This window comes from Cervus canadensis, chromosome 14 (genome assembly GCF_019320065.1).
Source record: "Cervus canadensis isolate Bull #8, Minnesota chromosome 14, ASM1932006v1, whole genome shotgun sequence".
Classification (NCBI taxonomy): Eukaryota; Metazoa; Chordata; class Mammalia; order Artiodactyla; family Cervidae; genus Cervus; species Cervus canadensis.
The window spans coordinates 28,690,756-28,715,911 of NC_057399.1; the positions used below are offsets into that span (position 1 = coordinate 28,690,756).

General features: G+C 46.5%; 1 protein-coding gene across 1 annotated transcript in view; it reads left to right on the top strand.

The window, feature by feature from the left end:
- The window catches only part of DMRT1 (doublesex and mab-3 related transcription factor 1), a 93,920-nt gene that overhangs the window by 19,319 nt on the left and 49,445 nt on the right, over positions 1-25,156 (top strand). Inside the window, 1 exon segment of the mRNA XM_043486966.1 lies at positions 16,216-16,499. Within this exon segment, the coding sequence (XP_043342901.1) occupies positions 16,216-16,499 (284 nt within the window).

Below are 25,156 nucleotides of genomic sequence, written 5' to 3' on the forward strand. Positions count from 1 at the left end.
GGTTACTTGTAAAGCTACTCCTCCCCTCTCTTGTTCTCTTTGATCTTTTATAATTGGCTTAAAGCTCTCCATATTTAATCTGCAGTGACTTTGTTTCTCCTCCCTATTTTGGTGTTTTCAGTCCCTGCAAATTTAATAATCCGTCGCTTATTATTTTCTTAGTTTTTCTTAGGGTGTCGTATTCCTGTTGTACTATTTGTCTTTCCCCCTTGTCTACATATTTTTTATTTTCGTTATTAATGCATGTCTGCAGCCTGTATTTTGACTTACAATAAATTAAGTCCTACACATTCTGAATAGTTGTTGGGCTTCCTCGTTTCAGACTCACCTGAACCTAAGGTGAGTTACCTGCATATGGTAATGTTATGACAAAATGACCTTTCCTACTTTAGAATTAAACCATTGAGCACCCAGTTGGTATAGAATGAATGAATGAATGAATGCCACTTTGGAGTTTTTGCGAGCTTTCCCTTACAAGTTGGCCTCTGGTACAAATGACTGTGACTGCTCAATTTGTATGGAAGAGCAGCGCTGTCGCCTCCTCTGTGGTTGATGTTTTGGTGAGTCCTTTCCGTGACAGCATCTGCAGTGGTCTTTTCAGTAAGTTCAGCTCTTTAGTTCTCAAACCCTTTCAGTGCCAGCCCTGTAGTTCCAGCTCAGGTCAACTTTACTGCCACTTCTGGGCTGGGTCTAGTCCAGGGACAGAAGACAAGCCTCAGGTGAGTCTCCAGGCTCTGCCTGTGTTGTTGTCTCCTTTCTGGGCGTGGGGAGTCGGGGCAGACAATTTCATCTCAAAACTGGTGTGTGCACAGGAGTATGTGCTTTTTGTTGGCTGGGTTCAGATAATTGCTCTTGCTTTATTGTTGAGTAGAAGGCATCTTTATTCTCTGGCTTGTCAGTCCGGTATTGTTTTTGTGATGGAATAAGCCTTGAGAAGCACAAGTGAGGCTGGTGGTTGACGCAGCCTCCGATGATACCCGGTGCTGCCCACAGAGTTGGCTGACTGCTTTGCCGCAGATACGGGCCCCCTGTTTTAGAGTTTATGTAGTCCTCCTACCATGCCATGGGCTGTACCCACGCAGAGAGTTCCTGCTTCTGTGTTTATTTGGAGAGTTGCCAAATGGTTTTGATACTGGTGACCTTTCTGTGTAATGCAGTTTCTGAGAGCATGTTAGATTTCCAGAGACCCAGAGGGACAAAATCTGCACAACACAGGTCCTGGATCTGGAAGGTGAAGATGTGCATGACGCCAGGGTGACTGTAGTTGTAAGGAGCTGGTCACTGATACAGCCGGTTTACTCACCCTGTCTCTTAGTCGTCAACACATTTTAGCTGACAGGCCCAGATTGGCTATTCGTAATCATTTATTTCAGCTGAGATTTGATTTTCTTTGCAGTTAGGATGTTGGTTGATACATAGATGTACACATGTGTATGTGGACACACACATGTATGTATACATATGTATGGCACACATATCCCAAGTTTTCAGAGCCCTCATGGCCCTTCAGCTTTGCTTCTGCCAGTCTCAAAAGCCATGGGTTTCTGACTGTCACTGCTCAGAAAGGAAAGGCACTGTCAAAGTTGAAGTCTCACTTGGGAGACCCGGTTGGCAGAGTTTTCTCTGACTATACAGAGCCTGGGGACTCGGGTTCTGGCCCCTGCATGAGGACCAGGAACCATCACAAGTGTGACACTTTGCTGTGCCTTCTTATCCCTGTGGCCATGACGTGTTTGGTGGAGCAGTTAACTGTGAAGAGACGGCAGAGCTTGGGGGCAGTCACTTTACTCGGTATGTAGTGACTTGCGTACGTGGTTTGAGATCAGCTCCACACGGTTGTGTTGGCAGCAGCTGGCCACGAGGCCACAGCAGTAGAGCTGAACCAGGACCCAGGGCTGGCGCAGGCTGCTCCAGGGATGAGTCAGAAGAGCCACAGGTCAGGGGTTTGGGCTGTGACGTGCCCTTGGACCAAGTCATCAGTCTCAGCCCCAGCCCGGCCTGACATCTCCCTCTGGAAGGGTCATCTCCCCGACCTCTTCTATGGAGTCTGTCTTGACATTGGTGTTTGCTGCACCTTCAGGCCAGCATGTGAATAGTTAGTGGTCATTTGTATTTTTCTTCAGGAAATGGTCAGTAGCAACAGATGTCTTAGCTGAAGGTATTCATTGGTCACATCTAAGTGGCTTCCTTTTCCCTCAGTGACACAGCCTGGTGGTGAATTATGAGGTGTCAGATGGAGTCCTGCTGTCAACTACATACACATCCTTAGACTTGCCACTTAAGTTTCTCCAGGGATCGAAACGGAGGATAACATTTCCTTTCTATACCTTCCCTGGTGTTGGATTTGCTGCAAAATGTTAGGTTTAATTCTCTGTGGTTCCCCTACCTGGCTTTGGTAAAACTCATGGTTGAAAGGTTGGACAAATGTTTATTTTTAGAGTCTCTTTCTATTTCAGAGGAGTTTTATTCAAAAGGAAGGAAAGACAGAATGAAAATCACAACAGCACACGTGAAGGGTTGTATCTGTATGGAGATTCTGTGGATGGTTTTGGATGCAGTTGCAGTTAGTGACCATACAAAGATGGGATGGCTTCCTTCCTAGCTTTTTGTGCATGAAAGTTATAACAGCTTAGAGTACGTCTCACACCCTCACACCTGAGTGATGCAGCAGAAAAGACACAGAAATGCCAGGGATGGCTGAGTATTTTGGCATCTGCGTGTACAGCCAGTAGTCCCCCACCCCTGTCCTCTTTCCCTGCTAATGTTGAAAAGTGAGTTAAATATAAGGTGACATTTTGGGCTGTGTCACCAAATGTCAGTTCTAGAATTAATACTTTAAATGCACCTGGAATCCCCAAATCTCGTCTTAATCACTGATTTGAACACAGTTCCTCCTCCTACTCAAAAATCACTAGAAGTGGGGACATATATATTGAATTAAAATTTTAGGTTTCACCCTCTCTCTCTCTCTCCTCCACTATCTTTACCTTCTCCCAGTAGTCTTTAAAAAGCATGGTACAATTAAGCAGCCAAATCCAAAAGAAGGGAGGATAAAGGACTCTAGATAATTCCCAGTTTGGGTTATCAGCCCCCACATAATGAAGGGTTGATTGTGCTTTATTTTCTTGTTATTTGAGGGGAAGGAAAACTCCATGGAGGTGGGAAAGGGACATCTGGAGGGGATCTGAATGTTCGTGGTTTGAGATAAGTTGCCTGTAAAAGGGTCTTGTGTCAGCTTTGGAGTATACCATTCAGTGTACGGAGGGTCAGTAAAGGTTCCTTCACAGATTTGGTAAGAGGGAGCAGTTAACTGTACCCGCATGCAGCCCTGGAGGTCGTAGACCATGCCAGAAGAAATAATTACTTATGGTAATGGGCAATTACAGATAATGGCCTTCTGGGGGTGGCAGGGAATACACAGCCCCACAGCCTTGCCTGGAATGAACATTGAATAGCACATTAACTTTATAGCGAGCTAAAAGTTCAGCCCTGGAACAGCAGCAGTCCCCCCAAATAAATAAAATCCCTGTCTTATTTAAGGGACGCACGGTAGTTACTAAGCTTCTGAAAAGCAGAATTCGATACACGAGGAGGTGGGGACTGGCAGAGGGGAAGGCAGGTCAGCAGTTCTCCACCTGCTGATTCTGTCTCGTTCAGTAGAGATGCTGCCCACTCGTGGCAGGTTCACAGGTGGAGGGGCTGTTTGCTTTCCAGGTGCCAGGTTTGTGTCTGACGTGTGATACAGCCCTGTCATGACTGCCTTGTGGGAGAAACAGGCTGTCCCACGTTTCCTGATTATGACTCAGGGGAGTGATACCACACTGACTGCACTCAAGGCTACTGTCTGACCTCAGAAAGGGCCGGGAGCCCAGGACTCTGCTCCTTTCCAAGTTCATTTGCGCTCAGGAAGCCCCGCTGGGTGCAGCCCGGCCCTCCCGGGGTCCCTGAAGGTGAGCGTTGAGAGCAAGGGTGCTTTTCTCGGGCAGACTACGTGCTGGCTCTCTTGCTTGGTGGCCGAGAGATGCTCTCCATGTGTTGTGATTGTGGTAACAACAGCAGCCAACATTCATCAAGCACTGAGCCTTTCTCTGCACCCTGCGGTGTCAGTAGCAGTGCTCACCCACGTTATGTGTTTTGTATAGACTAAGTAACTGACCCAGGTCCCAGGCTGTGGATTCCAGATCTGATCAAGAGTTGGACCCGAGAGCCTCGTTCGGTGCTCTCAGCCCAAAGCCCTGCTGCCCGCTGCCCCACGTGGTGGTGAACGGCTGTCACTCAGAGAAATATCCCCAGTGAAGGTGTAAAGTCAGGTGTGCCCAGTCGGGCCTTTCCTGCTTGCTGACTGCTAACTCAGCCGCTCAGGAGGAGACACTGATTCCAGTTGCTCTGAAATCCAGCCTCCTGTGATATGGAGGTTCTCAAAATTCTTAGACTCTTAACAACTTCTCAAGGACATTCAAAGAGGTTTTGTTTATGAGCTTTTGTTTATGTGGATTATATCTATTGATATTTATTGAATTAGAAACTAAAACTGAAAAACCAAGAATACATTTGTTAATTCTTTTAAAATTAGTGTAAGTAACATTTTAATGAAAAATAACTATTTTTCAAAGCAGATAGGGAGGGTGGTCTTGTTCACATTTTTACAAATATCTTTTATGTGTCTGGCTTATTAATAGAACACAGCTGGATTGCCATATGTATTTAGTTCAATCTGTTGTTTTGATCGAAATACATTAGGACAGTTCAGCTTCACATAGATAAATAGTTGGGAAAGGGAGAAAAGTGTTTGAATAACCTTTTAAGATCGCTGTGACTATTCTTTGATACTAGACCAAAACTTGACAAGTGATAATTTCTTAAAAGATTAGTTGCAGTGTAGATCTGAAGCCATGCTAATGAGTTTTCTGTACTCAGTTAAATTAAAATCCATCTTACACTGCAAATGGGTATGTCAACCATGCATTATTTCGTAGTGTCATGCATTGGTCATTTGGAAAATATTAGTTCACTGAATTATACAGCTCTCCCAAATGTTGACATTTTTATTGCAAAGTATCAGAAAATCCCACTCATTAAATATTACTGTTGATTTTTGTCAAAAGAGCCTTTAAGTTTGGGAAGCTGTCAGTGGAAAATGTTGGATATAAGTGTTCCAAAGTTATGAGTTTTACTTGAAAACTCAACATTTTGGCAATAAATACTACCAGTTGTTTTCCTTGAAGTGATAGGCTCACTTTTTTTCATTTTAAAGAAAATGTCTGCCAAATACCCAAGTCTCAGTAACCGTAGTTTGTCATCAGTCATTCTTCCGAGTAAATGATGTTTCATTAAAAAAAAAAAAAAAAGGCAGTGAGCATGGCTCTTCTTTCAAACATCTGCACAGACCCTTTTCCAAGGACAGCATCATTGCAAAACAGGAGAAGTGCTTTATGAGTCCTTTCCACCTGGTCACACTACATGAAGAAGATGACCTCAAAGGTAGAGATTTGATCAATTTTTTCCTGCTTCATCAAGGGCATCTTAAGCAAAATTGACATAATAATTTAAAAGTACTTTATTTTACAGTAATGAAGAATACAGTGACTCTCAGCACAGCTTGGTGGGACTACCTTGATTGCTGCTAAAAAACCAGGGTTTTCCCCACCGTTGCTTCTGCATCATCAATGCAACTGTCAGCACAGTAAAAAAGGCCAGTAATAGCTTTACATTATTGTGGAAATACTTCTGACTTCATGGATCCTTGAAAAGGAGGCGTGGGCAGGGGACCTCAACTGTGTTTTTGGAGCTGCCACTGTAGGTGTGAGGATGGGAACCCTTGGCCCTAAAACAGCCACCCCTGATGGGTTTGAGGCAGTTACTGCCTGCCGGTGCTGCCGTCAGCTTGGGGCTCTGATGCCTGGGTGCCCGGCCTGGGGGTGTGGCCTGGTCCTGAGGGTTTTACCCTTCCACCTGCCCTGCGCAGCCCCAGGTTAGAGCTGCTGGCTTGGAGGCAGATTCCGTTCCTGGGGCCCAGTTCTTCTTCTTCTTAGCAATTGGTTAAGGCGCTGTTTCTGATGGCTTGAAACATTCTGTAAGACAAGTACCTGACTGAAAACCAGGGGTGATGAATTCACCTGGGTAAAGCCTAGGGTTGACTGAAAGCCGTGTGACACGTGTCTTCGTGTTTCTTCATATTTGCTTAAGAGTCCAGTCTGTCCCTTCCGATTGCCACCGGGGACCTGCAGGAGCAAAGACAAGCATATACAGTCTTATTTTTAAAGAAAAGTTATAAGAGCAGAGTCTGAATCCCAAATCTGAAAGAGACTGGCCTTGAGCAAACTGAAAAACTGATACCCCTCTGTTCCGCACCTTTCCTGCTGAGAAAAAGACCCTGATGTGTGAAGCTCCTGCGTTTTAAACTGTTGGGATACAGTTCAGAGCAGACCTTTTCTATGGAGACCTAAATATGTGGACATGGTCAGTCAAAAACGCTCCTGATTCAAAATTTTCTCAGTGTGAGAAATATTAAAAAGACTGGAGAAAGGGATTCCCTGTAAGATAGCTCTGAGAATAGAGACCTGGGTGGAGAGGAAACTCACTGGGCATCTTCCCTCTTCCTCCCTCCTCCACTCCCGCAGGAGCCCTGTCGCCACCTCCGGTGTGTCCGGCGGTGCGGACAGAGCCTCAGGCTGTCTGGCCTGCAGAGAGACCTCCTCTTTCTTGGCCATGACATAGGCTTTCATGGCCACAGGACATTTATCCCAGAGACATGGCATTTCCTCCATATCTGACTCCCCTGCAGGGTGGACCATCTCCCGGGGTGTCCAGGGGCTCCTGCAGCACCCTGCAGAGGGGCGGAGGCAGGGAATAGGGAGCAGAAACCGTGACTGGGAGAGCTGGCAGGTGCCTGAGTGAGAGGTGGGGGCTGCCGCCGTGCCATCAGCTGCTCCCGAGGACCACAGAGGCCCACACTCGACGTGTCAGTCTTTTCAGATCCTGGGAGGAGAATCCGAGCTCCGCTGAGTGTTCAGTTACAGGAGTCTGTGCTGTTCCGGCAGCACCCTCGTTCTCGTCCTATTGGGACCCTGTGCTCCTCAGACTGCCCTGACACCCCAGACGCTTTCGGGGCCGTGTTTCCTTTCTCTCACCTTCACGCGCTCCTCCTCTGTTTAAAAATGTCTTCTACCGTGGAAACCTCTGATCTCTGAAACTCTGCCTTGCACTCTTCTGCACACAGAGAGGAAACTCCCGGAGGACAGGGTGGGCTGTTGCTTAGATTCTGGGCCTCCCCGCCCAGCACTCTGAGAGCTCCTGCACACAGTGGATGTGCTTGCTCCTCACAGAGCTTCTCGGTGGCCCCAGTGGCCTCAGGCATGTTTCACATGTGTTCGCCCTCCTGGAAGCAGAATCCACCCCCTTCTTTGTATCCTCTCTCTCCCCATTCTCCCTCTTGGCTCCTTTGATCTGATCCTGACCAACAGTCCCCTCCCGATTTTCCCCCACAGATACCTTTGCACCTTTGCATCCCACATTGGCATTGACATTTCACAGGCCTTTGAACCAAGCCTGCTCCTGGCTTCAAAGACCAACTTCAGGTTCACTTTATTATGCAACGCCTTCACCCTACAAAGAAAAGTGACCTTGACAGATTACTCCAGGACCAAATGACCAAAAAAAAAAAAAAAAATTCCTTGGGAGAGAAGTGGGCTGTAGCATCTTCCCTGTCTTGTGGACAAGAGTGGTGTTAGTTAGCCAGCATCGGCAGAACTTGTGTTTTGAAGGCTGGATTTCATCTTGCCCTCCTGGCCACACAGTTGTTGTGCTTTCCCAGAGCCTTGGTCAGTCTCTCCTGTGTGTGTGTCTTGGAACCTCCTCTTACGGCAGGGCTCCGCAGCATCAAAGACTAGATCCTTTGTCTCTCAAAGCACTGGGCAGGTTGCCTCACACACACAGGTGCTCAGTAAATTTACTGCTCTGAACATGAGTGGCAGGGGAAGGTGGCGGGTGTGGTGATGCCCCTTGTCCACCGTCACGGTCACCACTAAATAGTGTGAACAGTAGGCCCACTGCCGTCTCAGTCATCAGGCTTCTGCACCAGCTCTGCTTTAGCTCAGAAAACCCACCCATTCCCTTGATTGGGTTGTGAGCTTGCTTTCTTGGAGTTGGATGAGTGCTCAGAGGCCCCAGGCCTTCCCTTGTGGCTCAGCTGGCAGAGAATCCGCCTGCAATGCTGAAGACCAGGGTTCGATCCCTGCGTTGGAAAGATCCCCTGGAGAAGGCTACCCACTCCAGTACTTTGGCCTGGAGAATTCCATGGACTGTTTAGTCCAAGGGGTTGCAAAGAGTCTGACAATACTGAGCAACTTTCACTTTCGGAGGGCCCAGGCATCAGCTCACTGACTTTTCTTCCCTGTATAGCAATGTTAGGAGCTGATTAGTGTGGACATTGGGTTGCCTTGTGGAAAAGACTGCTGAAAACAGGAAGCTGAGGACCCAGGTGGCTCAGTGGTCAAGAATCCACTTATCAGTACAGGAGATGCAGGAGACATAGGTTTGATCCCTGGTTTGGGAAGATCCCCTGGAGGAGGAGATGGCTACCCACTCCAGTGTTCCTGCCTGGAAAATATCATGGCTAGAGGAGCCTGGAGGGCTACGGTTAATGGGGCTGCAAAGTTGTTCCATGTTGTTCCAGCAAGTGGCACCCTGCTGTCTCCTCCAGATTCTATGACATGTCATCAAACAACTTTGTCTTTTCTTAAGACCTAATGTTCCTTAAAAAAAAAAAATAATAATGGAGCAACAGCTTGTGCTTCTGCTGTACCTTCCTACCATTCAGCACGTGATAGTGGTTGGCAGGTAATTTTGAAATCTCAGACTTAGCAGTGTACAATTCTGCCTGGCAGGTAACCCTTAAAACCAGATGCTCAGTAGGACAAGCACCACACAAGGGGTGGGATTGTAAAGAAAAATAAAACCCAGGGTACATAAATCCACTGCTTACGTGAGATGGCTGTGAATCATAAATTTTAGTTTCCTCTGTGATCTTTCATATAGAAAACGGTGGGGTTTGGTTTTGTCATTGAAAAGGGAGTGTGGCTCCAGATTTGAACATAAAGGACTCAAAGCGCAACAACTCTGGGAATCTTGACACTAGCCAAGAGCGGGAGAGAAGGCCTTCACACACCTTAAAATGAATTACTGGTTAACTGCCATTAATATGCCATGGGCCCGGAGACCAGCATATAACACTGCGGGATCGATAAGGGTATTTATCATGTGTGGGTATTGATCTTTCAGGAAGGAGTGAATCATATTTCACGCTGCATATGTTAGTGCAAAAAAAAAAAAAAAAGTAGCAGTGGGAATGGGAAGCCTTATCAAAGAACTGGATGTGTGGATGGTAGATAAATATACAGCGCTGTAAATCGGAGCACTGCAGTGAGAAGACATCAGGTCTGTAGGCGGCGTGTCTGCAGCGTCTCTGTTGGCCGATTGCTGCTGGTCATTTTTCCAGAAGACATGCTTCACCAGGCCTGCTTGCTTTCCTAGCTGTAGAATCCACACCTCCTGATCTTTCTTCCTTACAGCACACATGAGGATTCTCCCAGTCATAAGTAACAACACTTAAGGCAACTGGCTTCATGCTTCTGTTTGCATCTTGGCAGAAGACATAGGGGTTGATAATTCCTATAAAGCATGACTGGTTAAGGAAACGACCCCATTTGCTTGGAACAAGGCCACTGTGCTCTCTATTATTAATGAATATACTTGGTAAGTCACCTTGGCCAGTTTGTATTCTAGAATAACGAAGAGGGAGATCCAGCTTAAGAGTTTTCAGCAGCCTCAGATGTGTCCTTCTCAGTATACTGCTCTGGTCTTCCCAGTTAGTCATAGTGGCCATGCAGCTTCCAGTCCCTGTCACAGCCGCAGTCAGGGGGCTTGATACAGATGAGTGCATTCAGCTCAGGTGTATGGAGCCAGCTGTCAACGTTTACTGCTCTTTTTATTTCTTTCTGAGATTTGGAAAATAGGAGTAGCCTGTTGGGAGTTTGTGCAAGGAACACCGCTTTTTGAATATATATACGCATACATGTGTATACATATGTACCATTTCAAATTTTGTATGCTTCATTTATACATTTTGTGGCTTATGAATTGGAAGTCTTTCGTGTTTATCATCAATTACTAGTGACACTTAGCCTGACTCACTAGTGTGACTCAGAAGACACCTCAGTGGTGAAGGACTGTTTCCGGTAACTCTGGAGAACTCTGCTGTAACCCAGGTTGGAGAGATGGCATATCCTGTTTGCATCCTTACCCTGGGTGAGGGCTGCACGTTCCTCCTTGGGCTGGAGTCCGTAAAGCATGACCACTCCGCAGTGGAGCGAGGATCTGAAAGGGGATCCGGGGGCATCTCTGGTCCCTGGGTGACAGGTAGTTAGTAGTGTGACAGGGTGGTTTGAAGGGCGTTCCCACAACAGCAGACGTGCCAGTGTTCTTCATGTGGTTCCTTTTTCCTGTTACTGCAGCTTCCCTCTGCAACCTTTTAGTTACCTCTTCAAGTCTGGCGTGTTTAAAGAGTCTTAGCCGTTTTGGTCTATAGACCATGTACACATACATACACAGAGGAGACTGTTCTAGCCTAGTCTGTTCTTTTACCTCCTTGTTTTGAATTCATCTTTTGTTCTTGGACCAGATTAACTTTCCTAAAACATTTTAATGTTATTCCCTTGCTCTAAAAGGGCTTCCCTTGTGGCTCTGATGGTAAAGTATCCACCCGCAATGCGGGAGACCTGGGTTCTGATCCCTGTGTTGGGAAGATCCCCTGGAGGAGGGCATGGCAACCCACTCCTTGCAGGCAACCCATGCAAGTATTCTTGCATGGAGAATTTTATGGACAGAGGAGCCTGGTGGCCTACAGCCCATGGGGTTGCAAAGAGTTAGACACGACTGAGCGGCTAAGCACAGCTTGCTCTGAAAACTCATCGACTCCCTGGAACTTGAGGGGCAATCAGAAGCCCTTGTCTGGATTCACAGACAAGGCCTTCCACAGTTTGTCCCTAAGTAACTTTCCAGCCTCAGCATCTCTTGTCCCCTGACATGAACGCTGTGCTCCAGCCAGGCTTATCTGCTCAGTGTCCCTGGAAAAGGACATGTCTTGTCCTTTTCCTCTTTCATGATCATGTTGACACTGTTCTCTCTTGATTGCCTCCCTGCCCCCACCATCTCTGAATCACCTCCATCTTTGCTGATGGTGACGTCTGCCTATACTGTCATTGTGGCCATTGGATTATTGGTTTGTAGGATTCTTGGTCTTAATACATAACTTTCCCAAATAGATAACTCACTCTTAAGAAGAAATGAAGCATTTTGAATATTTCTTTGTGCCTTTTGCAACACCTGGACATGGTTGTTATGTGATGACTAATCAAAAAAATCAAATATAAGTACCAGCATACACCTTAAGGTCAAGAATAAATGATTTCTGCACTACCTGCTCCTCTTGATAATCCAGAAGCCTGATGAGGAATAGTATAGTTTGTCAAAGCCCCGGTGTGGGCCATGAAGGTTAGACCCATCTGGCAGCAGTATCCACAGAGCACCTACAGCTTGTGATCCAAGCTCTGCAGTGATTTCTGTAGTAGCCCAACTTCTCCATTCAGTGGAATTAATTTGTATGCTCTCGTTTGATAGCCAGTCAGCACTGTCACAATAATTCAGTCACTGGTTTTTTTAGGGTAATTTATGGAGCAGTTGCTTTGAATCGTGAGACCAGTGGTTCTTGAGCTTTTGAGTGTATAAGAACCTATTGAAGTCTTTGTTAAAACTCAGGTGCTTGGCCAGCCCTCAGAATTTCTGATTCTGTGGGTCTGGGGTGGGTCTGAGAATGTTCTTCTCTATAAGTTCCCAGGTGGTGCCTGTGCCGCTGAGCACCACTGGATTAGACATGTGTAGTTTCCTGGGTGTTTATTGCAGCCCTGGGAAATGCCCACCTACTGGTAATGGGCACATCAAGGCTGAGAAGCATGAAGCTGTTGTTTTAAGTAAAGTTTTAATTTGAATCTTTAAAATACAATTTGGGGGGTTATAAAACACAGAATTTGGTAGTTCCTCATGTCCCTGGGGTGGCTGCCCTTTCCCAGTGCTTTTTAAAAGGTCACTTTTTAGGAGCGTTTAAACATTTTAAGTCTAAAATTTTTAGGCATTTACTCTTATAAAGCTCAAGTGATTTTTATTATGTGAATATTGGTATGAATCAAAAGTTTTCCAACGTATGTCTTAATTTATTCTTAAAGCTCAATATACTTTGAAAGAGGGGATAAAATATGGTAAGTGGAAAGGTGATGGCGTTTTAATGAATTACTGTCGTCTGTAGCAAAACAAATCCTTTCTTTGATCTGATATAGCATTTTATTTGAGGTTTTGTCTGAAGTTTATTGAAGCCATTCTTGTTACCTTGAGGATTATTACTGACAACATTTTGTTGCTGGATAAACTGAGGCTTGATTAAAGGTCCTGAGTAGGGTTATGATGTAGAACCTCTTGAACCTGTGCCCTGATCCGAGAATGCTGGTGTCTTTGGGTTTCTGTTTAATTCTTTACTTCCTGTTATATTTTGTTTTCTTTATGAAGAAGCTTTAGTTTTCAAGGGCAGGCCTGGGGGGTACCCAGTGCTTTTAACTCCAGAGACAGGGATGAGCATCTGAAATGCCTTCCTAAATCCTATGAAATTGTGTGTGGGTGTCCCACTAATGCTTATGACTGGATGGTAAGAAGGTCATTCATTCCTTTTTTTTAAGTAACCATATAGTTGACCATTTTTTGCCAAACTTGTATTGATTTTAACAATGAAGTTCAACAGTAAAGACATGACATTGAAAGCAGAAGAACTAGATACTGAAAACCACATATTTGCCACTAAACTGTGTTTAAAATAAGAGAAAGGACCGAGGGAAGTTCAGAAGGTGGGAAGGGCACGTGCCTTCTCCAGACTGGAGTAGAATAATGGGATTGGAGCTTCTCATCTCCTTAGTTGGGAGGATGAGGCGGGAGGAAGGCAAGAGATGTTGTAAGATGGTAGCCCTGACGAGGCATCTCCAGGAGCCTGCAGTGAACAAGTTTGGTATCCTAGCAGAGAATAGACTTCAGTGCTAACTGTAAAATGAGGCTGTAAAATACATTTTGTTGTAGCTCTCTCCCGAACCTTCCAGAGAGTGCACGTTTAGTCATGCCTTCCGCACGTTCAGCCGGACGACCCGTTCTGAGCACCTGCTGTGGACCATGTATTACTGGTCTTGGGAATTTCTCCTCATAAGCTTCCCCCTGCCGGCATGTGTTCAACCCTTCTCTGTGTTTTAAAAATGAAATAACAACTTATTACTCCTTGGAGCTTCTGGTCTTTTCTCATATTTGTTTTGATGCTAGGCTACTTGGAAAAAAACCTGTTCATTGATCCTTGCTGCAGATTCTTACCCCCGTGTATCTGGCAGTGTGCTCAGTACGAGGATGCACGGTGAGCGAGGGGTGGTGGGGGGCGCCGCTCGCTGGGTATCCCTTCTCACCAGAGTGAAGGCTCGTCACCATATTCACAGAGCCTACTTGCTCTTTATGTCTCGCAGGCGTCTTCTCTCACTGTGCTAAAACCACAAGGCCCTAAAGGCCCAGCTGTCTGTGGATCTTTTCCAGAACTAATTTTGCTTGATCTCTTAGCAGTGGTGGACACTGTGGCCTGCCCTCCTTGGTCCCTGTCGACTTTGTCATCTGTGACATTACATTCTCTCCTCTGTCTTTGGGCTTCTGGCCTTGGTGCTCTTTTCTCCTTTCGTAACATACTCTTCCCTACACCTTCCTCCTGCTCTCCCCAGATGCAGTCCGCATCTCAGGGCGGTGACTCCTGAATCTCAATCTCTCCCATGAGTGCCAAGTGCTGAGTTTCTCAGCCTCACTCATCTCCCCACGTGTGTGCCCTTCGGGCCCCGTGATGAAGCAGAACTTACCCTTGGTCTCCACTGCCGCCTAGGTCTCCTGCTCTTCCTCTTCTCCTGCGTCTCAGTTCCTGACGCCCCTGGGTCCTGAGTTCTGTTGCGTTCCCCGCCCCCTCTGCCCCGTGTCCCTGGCACAGCTTTCCCCCACTATTTGCAGACGGCTGTGTCTCTCCCTGACTGCTTCAGCGGCTCCCTGTTGACTCTCCTGCCTCTGACCTGCCTTCCCTCACTTGTCTTGAGAACTGCTCCCCAGCTGAATCACCCCACAGTGCAGCTGTGTGCTCCTTTGCTCAGAAGCCCTCAGTGGTTTCCACCGCACCCTGGCGAGAGCTGAGCGAGCCGCCTCAGGCTCCCCCTCGCCTGTCTACAGCCCGCCTGTCACCTTGGCCCTCTGTTGCTCTTTTCTTACCCAATTCTTCACCCCAAGGGCCGGTCCATCACCGCAGAGTCCCCCAGTTCCCTGCGTCCATCCCTGCATCCTCGCTGCCCTGTCTTAGGTTTTCTCTTTTTCTTCTGCTCATGCTCAGTCATGTCCGGCTCAGAGACACCATGGACTGTAGCCCGCCAGGCTCCTCTGTCCATGGGATTTCCCAGGCAAGAATACTGAATCAGGTTGCCAGGTCTTCCTCCAGGGGATCTTCCCGACCCAGCGATCAAACCCATGTCTCCTGCATTAGCAGGTAATTCTTTATCACTGAGCCACCAGGAAAGCCTGTTTTTCTCATTTTCACCTATTTTCTGCTCCTCTATTTATTTATTTGGATGTGCCAGATGAGAAGGCAGTGGCACCCCACTCCAGTACTCTTGCCTGGAAAAATCCCATGGACGGAGGAGCCTGGTGGGCTGTGGTCCATGGGGTCGCTAGGAGTCGGACACAACTGAGCGACTTCACTTTCTCTTTTCACTTTCATGCATTGGAGAAGGAAATGGCAACCCACTCCAGTGTTCTTGCCTGGAGAATCCCAGGGACGGGAGAACCTGGTGGGCTGCCGTCTTTGGGGTCGCACAGAGTCGGACACGTCTGAAGCGACTTAGCAGTAGCAGTAGCAGCCAGATAATAGTTACGGCACATGGAATCTTTTTATTTGCAGCATATGAAATCTTTAGCTATGGCGTGCAAACTCTTAGTTGTGGCATGTGGGATCTAGTTCCCTGACCAGGTATCAAACCCATGTCCCCTGCATTGGGAGTGTGGAATGTTAGCCACTGGGCCACCAGGGAAGTCCCCTGCTCCTCTTTTAGAGTGAAACTCAAGTGCAGTTTTTGTTTTTATTTAATGGCAGTCTCTATAATTCCTTTCTAGGCTGTGTGTCATCTTTCTAGCCTTTGAGATTGCATAAATGTTCATAGGTATTTCTGCATGAGGGTCCTTGTTATAGTTTGTAATCCCATCATTTATCCTAAACTGTGGATTCCACGTGGGCAGGGGCATCCTAATACCCTGTAGCCATCTAAGGCACCTGGCCAACTCTTAGAACATTGTTTAATAAAAAGTTGTTGGAAAGATGACTTAGGAGTCCATTCAGTTGTTGATTGGAATTGACGGTTTAACATCTAGACCCTGTGCTGCAAACTTCAACCTGTGGGTCACTTGGGCCTGTTGCCTGTATTTGTGAATAAAGTTTTATTGCAATGCAAGCACCCAGCAGCCTGTATGTTCCACAACAGAATGGCCACAAAGTCTAAGATAGACACTAACTGACCTTTTACGGAAGTTTGTCTCCCAGGTCTATACCATTATCCAGACTCAGGATAAAGAAACCAATGTTTGCTTAAACTCTCAGCCTCTTGCTTTGCGTTCAGACATACTGATGTGGGCAGACACATAGAAAAGGCATCTAGATTTTATTATTACTTTATTTAAAGTTACGTACAATTAATTTTGTTCTAAGACTTGCAGATAGCCAACTTAGCTAGATTTGATCTCTGATTTCTTGACATTAGGGTAGGAAATTTCTCTGTAGAAGTTAAACGTGGTCAGGCTTTAGGTAATTAAAATGACCCCTGCCTAAAATATTTTGGGCGTTCTCAGTAAAAATAATCACCAGTGTCTGTCGGCTGTGCTGCCCCCATTACTCCAGCCTTCGAAACTCTCCTGTTTTCTGGCCACAGGGCACGCAGCACGTTCCGGAGCCTTGCTCTGAAGCTCTGTGGATCTTGAGGACGGAGGCCGTATGTTGGCAAGGTGTACAGGTAGAATTTTGTGGTCCTGAAACTGATACCCGCTCGTCGTGTTCTTTCTTTCTAGAGGGACGGATGGTCATCCAGGATATTCCTGCTGTCACCAGCAGAGGGCATGTGGAGAACACACCTGAGCTCGTTTCCGACCCCACCTACTACAGCAGCTTCTACCAGCCGTCTCTGTTTCCGTACTACAACAATCTCTACAACTACCCGCAGTACTCCATGGCCTTGGCTGCTGACTCCTCTGCTGGGGACGTGGGAAATCCCCTTGGGGGCTCCCCTGTGAAGAACAGCCTCCGGAGCCTCCCAGCGCCTTATATGCCTGGCCAGGCAGGAAACCAGTGGCAGGTAGGTTGTTACCCAGAGAGGTTACTGGATGTTTGAAACCGCACACATGCACATATACCCAAACCAGCACACGTGTGTGCCATTATGCAAAACGTGTAGAAAGTTTTCACTCTACCCATTACACCATTTAACCGCAGACATTGACTGAAAGGAATTGTAAAAAAAAGATATGCATATATTTGTTTGCATTTTGAAATTTTACTTTCTCATACTTGAGTGTCACTTTGTGTAAACACCCAGGGGCCAGAATCAGTTTCAAGTGGCTTGTGTGTGAGGCCTCACCTCCTCCAGCCTCGCCCTCACTGTGGAGAGCAGCTTAGAGAATGCTGGACTCAGCCTTCTGGGTGGGAGTAACCGAGGTGGTGGTTGCACCCTGGAAGGGAGATGCAAAGTGATCTGTGTGTTCGCATGGAAGAAAGGGGAGAGAAGAACTAGGTCCCTGCTGTGCTGGGCCACCTGGAGAGCATTTGTATCTGGGAATGGAGGTCAGTCTTTCATTCACTACGTATGTGTTTCTGAAATAGTGTGCAATCAAGAGCTTTCAGTATTTGGGGTAAAACAAAGCATTTTGCATTATCAGGGAACGTTTATTCAGCGCTATTCCGCTTCTCAGTTTTCACCACTTCTCTCATGCCGGTTTGTCAGCGGCATATTCAAGGCCTGGAAAGCATAGCATTCCCAGGCTGGATTAGCATGTTGTGAGAATGTGCACGCATAAGCACTTAGAGTCAGTGCCTCCAAATCCCCTCCACCTGTAGAATACCAATTGTGCGAGAACTGTTCTCATTTTGGGTGCGTTTACTGTGTGTGGGCTTCCCACATCGATTCCAGCACACTGAGGTATATGTATCTGGGGGGTTTAGGGTAAGTCTTTGACCTTTTTATGCCCACTTCTAAAAAATGCGCATTGACATTTTCTTCTGAGCAATTCTGTTCCATTTTGTATTTGTTGGTGTGGAGAAGTTGTTGATACTCACTTCACCTCTTTTTTGGGCTCTCCCACTGGCTTTATGGATCTGACTTCCTTGTAATAGTCATGCGTCAGCTTTAATCCTCTGGGCTACTCATTTTTGTAAGTTTTTCATGAGTTTTACTTTTAGCATCATACTTTTAAAAAAGGTGTTGGAATTTACAGCTGATGCGAGTGTAAAGGAAATTCAGTGATTTATAATCCGCAGGCTGGAGTCCTGCAGGCCTTTCAAAGTGCCAGTTGGGTTTTATGATTTGGGACACGTTTTAGGTTGATTTCTGTTAGAGATGCTGTTCTAAGAAAGGAGAAAGAAGTGTCTTATTTGTTAAGCTGCTAAACAGATTTGTTTGTTGTGTAGTCGTTAAGTCGTGTCTGACTCTTTACGACACTGTGGGCTATAACCCTCCAGGCTCCTCTGTCCATGGGATTCTCCAGGCAAAAATACTGGAGTGGGTTGCCACTTCCTTCTCCAGGGCATCTTCTCGACTGAGGGATCAAACCTGCGTCTCCTGCATTGCAGGTGGTCTCCTGCACGTAGGCCAGTTCTTCACTGCTGAGCCACCAGTGAAGCCCCATATATGTTATAAGGAAGCAGTAATTAAATAGAAACACCTAGCAATAATACTTAGAACCAATGTTTAAGGGCTAGGAAGTGAACAGCTCATTTGTTCACCAAGTCACTATGGCAGGGGCAAGGGGAATGGTGATCTGGGGCAGAGCCTCTGCCCACCTGGCTGTTCTGCTGCGTCAGGAGGGCGCCCTGGCTTTGCTCTGTGGACAGTGCCTTGCCCGTTCCTGGTGGAAGCTTCCCTGGAGGAGAGAGGGTGCAGTGGTCCTCCCGTCTCTGTAGCCATGCTTTCCTGTCTCCCTTGTGGAAGGTGTCCCGCAGCTGCGTCTGCAGGGCACTGAGCCGGTCTCCCTCACTGGACCTTCCCCCTTGGTCTGACCCTGGCTCCACCTGAAGGGCCTGAAGCTTAAGCAGCATCTCCACCATCTACTGTCTTGACTCTTGCTAAGATCAGACTTCCCTCCTCACTCTTCACCGGAGCAGTGACTTTGATGTTATCTTCCTTTCCTTGCTGCTTTGTGTATCAGTGTGTTTGTGGGGAACAGTGTGAAATGTCTTCAGAACAAAGAGCTCCTTTCTGGTTCCTAGAAAAGATCGATTCTAGTGGAGATTGTCATAATTTTCTAAAGCCAGACTTAGAAATTAGTGGGGAGGGTCCTGAATTGTTTACGAAAAGAAATCATTGACTTTTCATTGTAGACTGAGACTTCCTATGAGTCTCCCTATAAAGTCATGCAAGTCACAAGTAATTACTGAATACCTACTCAGTGAAAAGCCTATTTTAAAAAAAACTAGAGCATTCTCCAGGGCCAACGTCCCAGGACTCTTCCCTGATGATGCCCTGCACTCATGCCGAGAGCTGCTTTAATCTCTTCGGGTCTGCCTCCAGCCTCTGGAGATTTGTGGCCCAATCACGGGTTCCTGTCCTGTTGTGAAACAGGAATAACATTTGTGACACTGGAACAAACTCACGATGAATGGCTGGTTCCACTGACCAGCAGCTCAATTTCACTGCTGCATTTAATTGCCTGCAAAAGCTGTTTATTGCCTGGTGCACTCCTCCACGGCAACATTACCTTTTAAATAAACATGTTGTACCAGGTTGACAAAGGAGAGGTGCATATCACGGGAGCAGAAATAAATATGGGAGGACTCTGAGCTGTATCTGGGCTCTCCTTGCAGTCCCACGGCCAGCGCCCGCTGGATTAGATTTTCAGAAGCTTGTACCACCAGAGGTGGAGACTCCGGTTCCAGGAACAGTTGGGGTGTGGTCACATGGCAGCAGAGGTGACTCCTTCCTTCTGGTGGTTCTTTGGGGCTCAGTCTTAAGATGCGGTCATCTGTTTATGATTATCCACCTCACTGGAATGCATTCAATTATGAAATAATGATGCATTGAGGTCCCACTCTTTGCCAGGGATCTACCGCTGAGCCAAATGGACAAAAAGTCGAAAAATAAGTCTTGGGGAAAGGCTGTTACCACCTGGTATATGAGAATGGGGAATCATCTGTGTAGCCCTGAGTTTGAAACAGACACAGGCAGAGGGGAAATCAAGCCGACGGCTAGGCCTTGGTGCACAGAGAAAGGCGCCCCCTTGTGGGCTTTACTGGGATGGCCCTTCAGCACTTGCTGCTATGGGCCGGAGGACCCAGCAGGGCACTTGTAAAAGGCACTTTTTTTTTTTTTTAAATTTTACTTTAGAATATTGTATTGGCTTTGCCATACATTGACTTGAATCCGCCATGGGTGTACATGTGTCCCCATCCTGACCGCACCCCCATCCCATCCCTCTGGGTCATCCCAGTGCACCAGCCCCGAGCACCCTGTATCATGCATCGAACCTGGACTGGTGATTCGTTTCACATGTGATAATTTATATGTTTCAATGCCATTCTCCCACGTCATCCCGCCCTCGCCCTCTCCCACAGAGTCCGAAAGACTGTTCAATAGAAAAGGCGCCTTTTTTGACTGCTGCCCGCCTGCTGTGTTCGCCATCCTGTACTCAGCAGCCTGCCGGGGGGCCCTGGTTTTCACACTGCCTCCCCTTTTTATTACTGTGGTTCGACATCAGAACAACCTGTCGGCTCAAAGAATGCTTCTGGAGCATGTGCATTGTGGGCACAGTTGGAGCACCTCCACTTCTGTGCCCTCGGGGTCCCCTGGGAGGGCCAGAGGTGGGGGTGAGGGATTGCAAGCCAAGGCTTAAACCTGGCTCCCGTTCCCAGGGAGACAATTATAACTAGCCATTAATTAAGCCATTAATTTTTGAAATTTCTAAATTTACAACAACAGTATATCTAGGAGAAGGAAGTAGAATGCAAAATCTACTTCAGTTGTGAAGATGAAATAGGAGAATTCAGATCGGTTGTATGCCCACCTCAGGCCTATAAGTTGCACTATCAGGCCCCCGGGATAATGTGCATCTGGTCACATCAGACTCCTGGTTGACTGGCTAAGAGAGAGGAATTGGCTCCCTGAGGAACACAACCCCAATCCTGGGCCTTCTTGCTCTGTGTGAGGTGCTCTCTCTGCAGACACTCCTGGGATCCTCTGGGCTTCCACTCCAGTCACATCACCCACTTCCCTGGCTTCTCTTTTTAGAGCGAAGTGGGATTTGGCCACTATTTGTTGGTGAGCAGACACTCACAGCCTTTTTCTTCTGGAAAGAAAAACTCACAGTTTTCAAGCACACAGAAGTGGAATCCGTAGGACCACTTTCAGTTAAAACATGTCATTTCTTTCCTCAGGAAAAGGGAATTAGATGTGGTATTTGCCTTGGGCTATTAGAGCTAACTACCCTAATTTGATTTTTAAAGGGGGATTACAGAGACATATATTTCTGTTGATACTCTGCTGATGTGGTGTATTTAGTTTGTATCAGGCCACTTGTGTGAACTCTGTAATTCTAATAATTTTATAGGTGCTTATTTTAGGATTTCTAGATTAGACAGTCATTTTGTAGCAAAATATTGGTACTGACATTTTTCTTCCTGCTAAATACCTCCAGATGTAATTTATGTTCTTAGTGCATTATTCAGTTTAGATACCATTGGTGGACAACTGGTGTCAGCTTGTTCTTTATTTTACTGGAAATGTATTTTGTGGTTCCTTGTCTTGAATGGAGGCTGTTGCCTTTGCTGGTTTACAAAGAAATGAGGAAAACTGAGACAGCGGGGGTTTCTCTAACAGCTAAATTATTCAATTGTTTTTATTGAGACCTTCACATTCCAACTTTTTTTTTAATGTAATGAGGATTCCTTTTTTTTTTTTTTTCCCTGTAAATGTCCTTCCTCAGCAATATAAGAAACTGGAGGCTCTACCCCTGTCTTTCCCACCCCTGTTTTAAAAAGTTGTGCTGGTCTGAAGTCCAGAGAGAGTCTGGAAGCCATGTACCGGCATTGTGTCACCACGACAGCAGCAGAGTTCTTCAGGGTCTTCCGTATGCTGTCTGTGGCGGTTGTCTCAGCCTCCTTCCAGACCTTGTCCCGTCTCTTTATCTTGGCCCTGTGAATGCCCTCATCTTAGTCCAGCATTTTGTGAGACTGTCCTCACATGGACCTCAAGTGTATCCTGCTTTCTGGGACCCTGGGGACACAGGGCTTGGGCTTCCTAGTTCAGAAGACCAGCCTTGGAGAATCTTCTGTTTGAACATAAAAGTCATTTCAGACCACTGGAACCTTAAAGCCAGTGAAGTGGCGATGTCAGGCTTCCCCAAGTTTGGGGTCACATTGCCTCTACTATGAACTTTCCCTTCAGTGGACTGTCTAGTCTTAGCCACATTTGTTATTTTCTCTTCTGAAACAATTCCTCATTAGATTTCTTCTCATTCAGGGAGAAACAGTAAACCCAGCTTTCTTGGGCCTTTATGACGTCATGTTCCTACTCCTGCAAGAGAAGACCTCCTGTCAACCAGGGCATGTGTGGGGCAGTAGCAGGCCTGTGCGTCTGGAAACAGTCCTCTTTCTGTTTCTAAACCACCTTCTCGTTGACGTGTGTTTTCACAGAGGAATTGCTATGTTGTCTCGTTCTAGATAGGTACCAACCATGATCGTGACAGGCACCACCTGGTCTTCATCACACCTCTCCTGAAAGGAATGGTGGTTCTCTTGCAGAGGTTTTGAAAGTTGAACGATGTACTTTGCTTTTGCTTTTGCTTTTTGGAAGGGCCAGTGTTGTAAAAACTGATGTCGGTGATGACAGTATTTCTGCTGGCTCTTGGTCGGGAACCAAAGCTGAGGGAAGGTGGTGGGTATTTTAGAAGCTGAGCTCATTCATGGTGAGAGATGGATCTGAGGAATGTTCCTTCACTGCAGCACAACAGCAGGAAAGTCATTTCACAGAGTATTTGGTTAAAAACATCTGGATTACAGAGGAAAATGGAGCTGGCCTCTGGAAACCGCAGGCACTTTTCGAAGGCAGCGCTGAGTGAGAGAGGATCTCGGGGAGGAGCTGGGCCCCGGGACGCTACGGGATTGTTTCTCAGCCTGGCAGAGGCGGTCCACCAGCCTCCTAGGAAATCCAGATGGAGGGTGACCTCGGATTCTTAGAAACCTTTGAGAGACCTCAGAAAATCCTGCAGCTTCACTTCCATTCTGACTTGAGTCCAGTTTGATCTGAACTGAGTTGGAAAACCCTGGAAAGGGCTCATCTACTCCAGGGACTACTCCACAGTTTACTAGGGGCAGAAAGAAAGACATCATCTGTCTGTTGTGAGATTATGTCTGATCTCTAACACAATAGCATTGGGTTAGTAAATAATACAGTCATTTGGGAATTCTGTAATCTCTTTGAAAATTATATAATTAGATCACAGTTTTTAAAAAGCTTTCAGATTTGATTTAGTTGAGCTCCTGGCCAAAACCTCGTCTATTTACATTTGCCTTTTTAGCTTACTTTTTTTCTAAGTAGATGTCATTAAGATATAAAATTAGTTGCTTTTCAAAAAGTTTTAAGTATGTGCATGAGTGAGTCTCCTCTATTTCTTGGGAGTCCATATTTCTGTGTCCTGGTAAGTGGCCCTCATCAGTTGGATAAAGACCAAAATCAAGGAAATGCATAATAGAGGCTGATTTGCCCTATTTTTTGGAGCTATATTAGGAATATAGTATCAGAAACACAAAAAGAATATAGTCATGAGAAATCTCCATCCTGTTACAGAGCGTATATAAGGAATTCCTCTGTGTGTTAATCATTAGTTGGTCGAGTGCCGGCTCCATGCCTAGCCCTGAGCTGCACTGTCCCTTCCAGTGCCATCTCCCGGTGGGTAGATGAGAGAAAGGATACGCACAATGCTCTGATCACTATTGTGGTCAGAGTCTGGAGATTCCCAGGGGCTGTGCTGCCTTGTGGAAAGGTGGGTTCTGTGCAGCGCTGTGCCTGTGGCAGGGGCGAGGCGGCGTGAGGACAAGTGTTTTATCCCTGCTGTTGTTTAGAATTGCCTCTGCCTGATGATAATTCCAAGCAGGTTGACTTAGTTCTATTGTTGTAAACAGTGCCCTGCAGAGAGTGTACCCCCTTATGGCCTGTACCCAGGACAGGTGGCTCTCAGCACCCCCTCCTTGGGAGACCCTGACCCTGAGGCATTCCCTTGAGATGCACAACCTCCTGGGAGCAGGCTTCATAGAAAGACCAAGGGGATATCTCTTCATTTTATGTTTTCATTTTTCTTCCTTTTTTCATCACAGTTCTTTTCAAAAACACTCTTTTTGGTGATTCTTAGCCAATATTGAGAGAGGGAAGGCAGATGTAATAATTTTGTGTCTTGGGTAATGGTATGCAACCAAAAAATAGGAAGGCGTGTTTTCTCTGTCTCTATCTCTCTCCCCATTTAATAGTGTCAGTGTAGTTTCTTGTTGGTTTTTCAGCTTTTAAAAATGTAAAATATTTTTAAATACTATTTAAAAATAGTAGAAACATTTCAGACAATACATTTTTCTTTCAAATATCAAACATTTATATACTTAAAGTAACTTTTGAAGTATAATTTTCTGTCTCCTTCTCTTTCACTAGGTCCCTGACCTACCTGTGAAGGGGCTCAGTTATGTGCTAAAAGATCCAAACGAGGGGTCCTTGGATCTTACTGCTGCCCTGCACTGAGGCCCCCAAAGAGGGAGGCCTGTGGGTGGGGGTGTGACAGGTCAGTTACTGGACTGGCCGGCCAGGCGCCGGACCCTTCTTCCCTGCTGCTGCACTCGGCCCTGAGACCCAGCCTCGTCGGGGACTGGCACCCTCTTTGTGGGTGAAGAAACAGAGGCTCCGGGAGGTGAGGTGACCGGCCATGTCACAGGCTGGCAGGTGGGGGGCTGGAGTTGGAACCCTGGTTTGCCTGGCTGGGTGCACATGTGCCCTCATCTCTCTGCCCTCCTCATGGGGCAGCGCACATTGCTTGGTTTTCCTGGTATGAAACCGTGAGGGGTTATATTACATCTTATGATGTAAACTATTATAAGATATAACATCTTATGTAACTTGGCACGTTAGATTATGGGAGAGTCCCAGTACTCATAGTGTTAACCACGTTTAACTCTCACACACTCTTGGTCACCCTGTCTCACTTGGTTACTCTGAGGTGGGCTTCCATCGTGGGTCTGGAGTGGGAAGCACCTTTCTGCACCCCTGACCCACCATGAATTGGGTGTGCCCATCAGCGGTCACCAGCCTGTGTTCCAGTTTTTGATGCCAGTTCGGGTAAAGGACAGGCACACGTGTGCTCACACTTGGAAGGTGGCCCCAGACAGGCTCACCTTGCCCTACAAGCAGTCTATCATGTTCAGTGCTCATAAGATACCCTTCACACTGCTGATTTATGCTAAAAGTATCCTAATGTTTCTGACAGCTCATGTGTGACGTGAATATAATCCATATTTCTTGGCGCAGCTAATCCAAGTGGCTTATTTCCCGATACTGCTGATAGGGCTATATCTCTTGGTGTCGCCGCCATTGAAATTCTGATGGTAACATATTGTTTGTGGGTCACTAGTTTTGTCTAAAACAGTAGGTTGGAACAGAGTAGCAAAGGTTAATTAAATTTGTCCATCAAGATGGGGACAGAAATGGATGTCTCTGATACTTCTGGTTCTAAAATCAAAGTTCCCAAATGTTGTGGTTACAGGAATTTT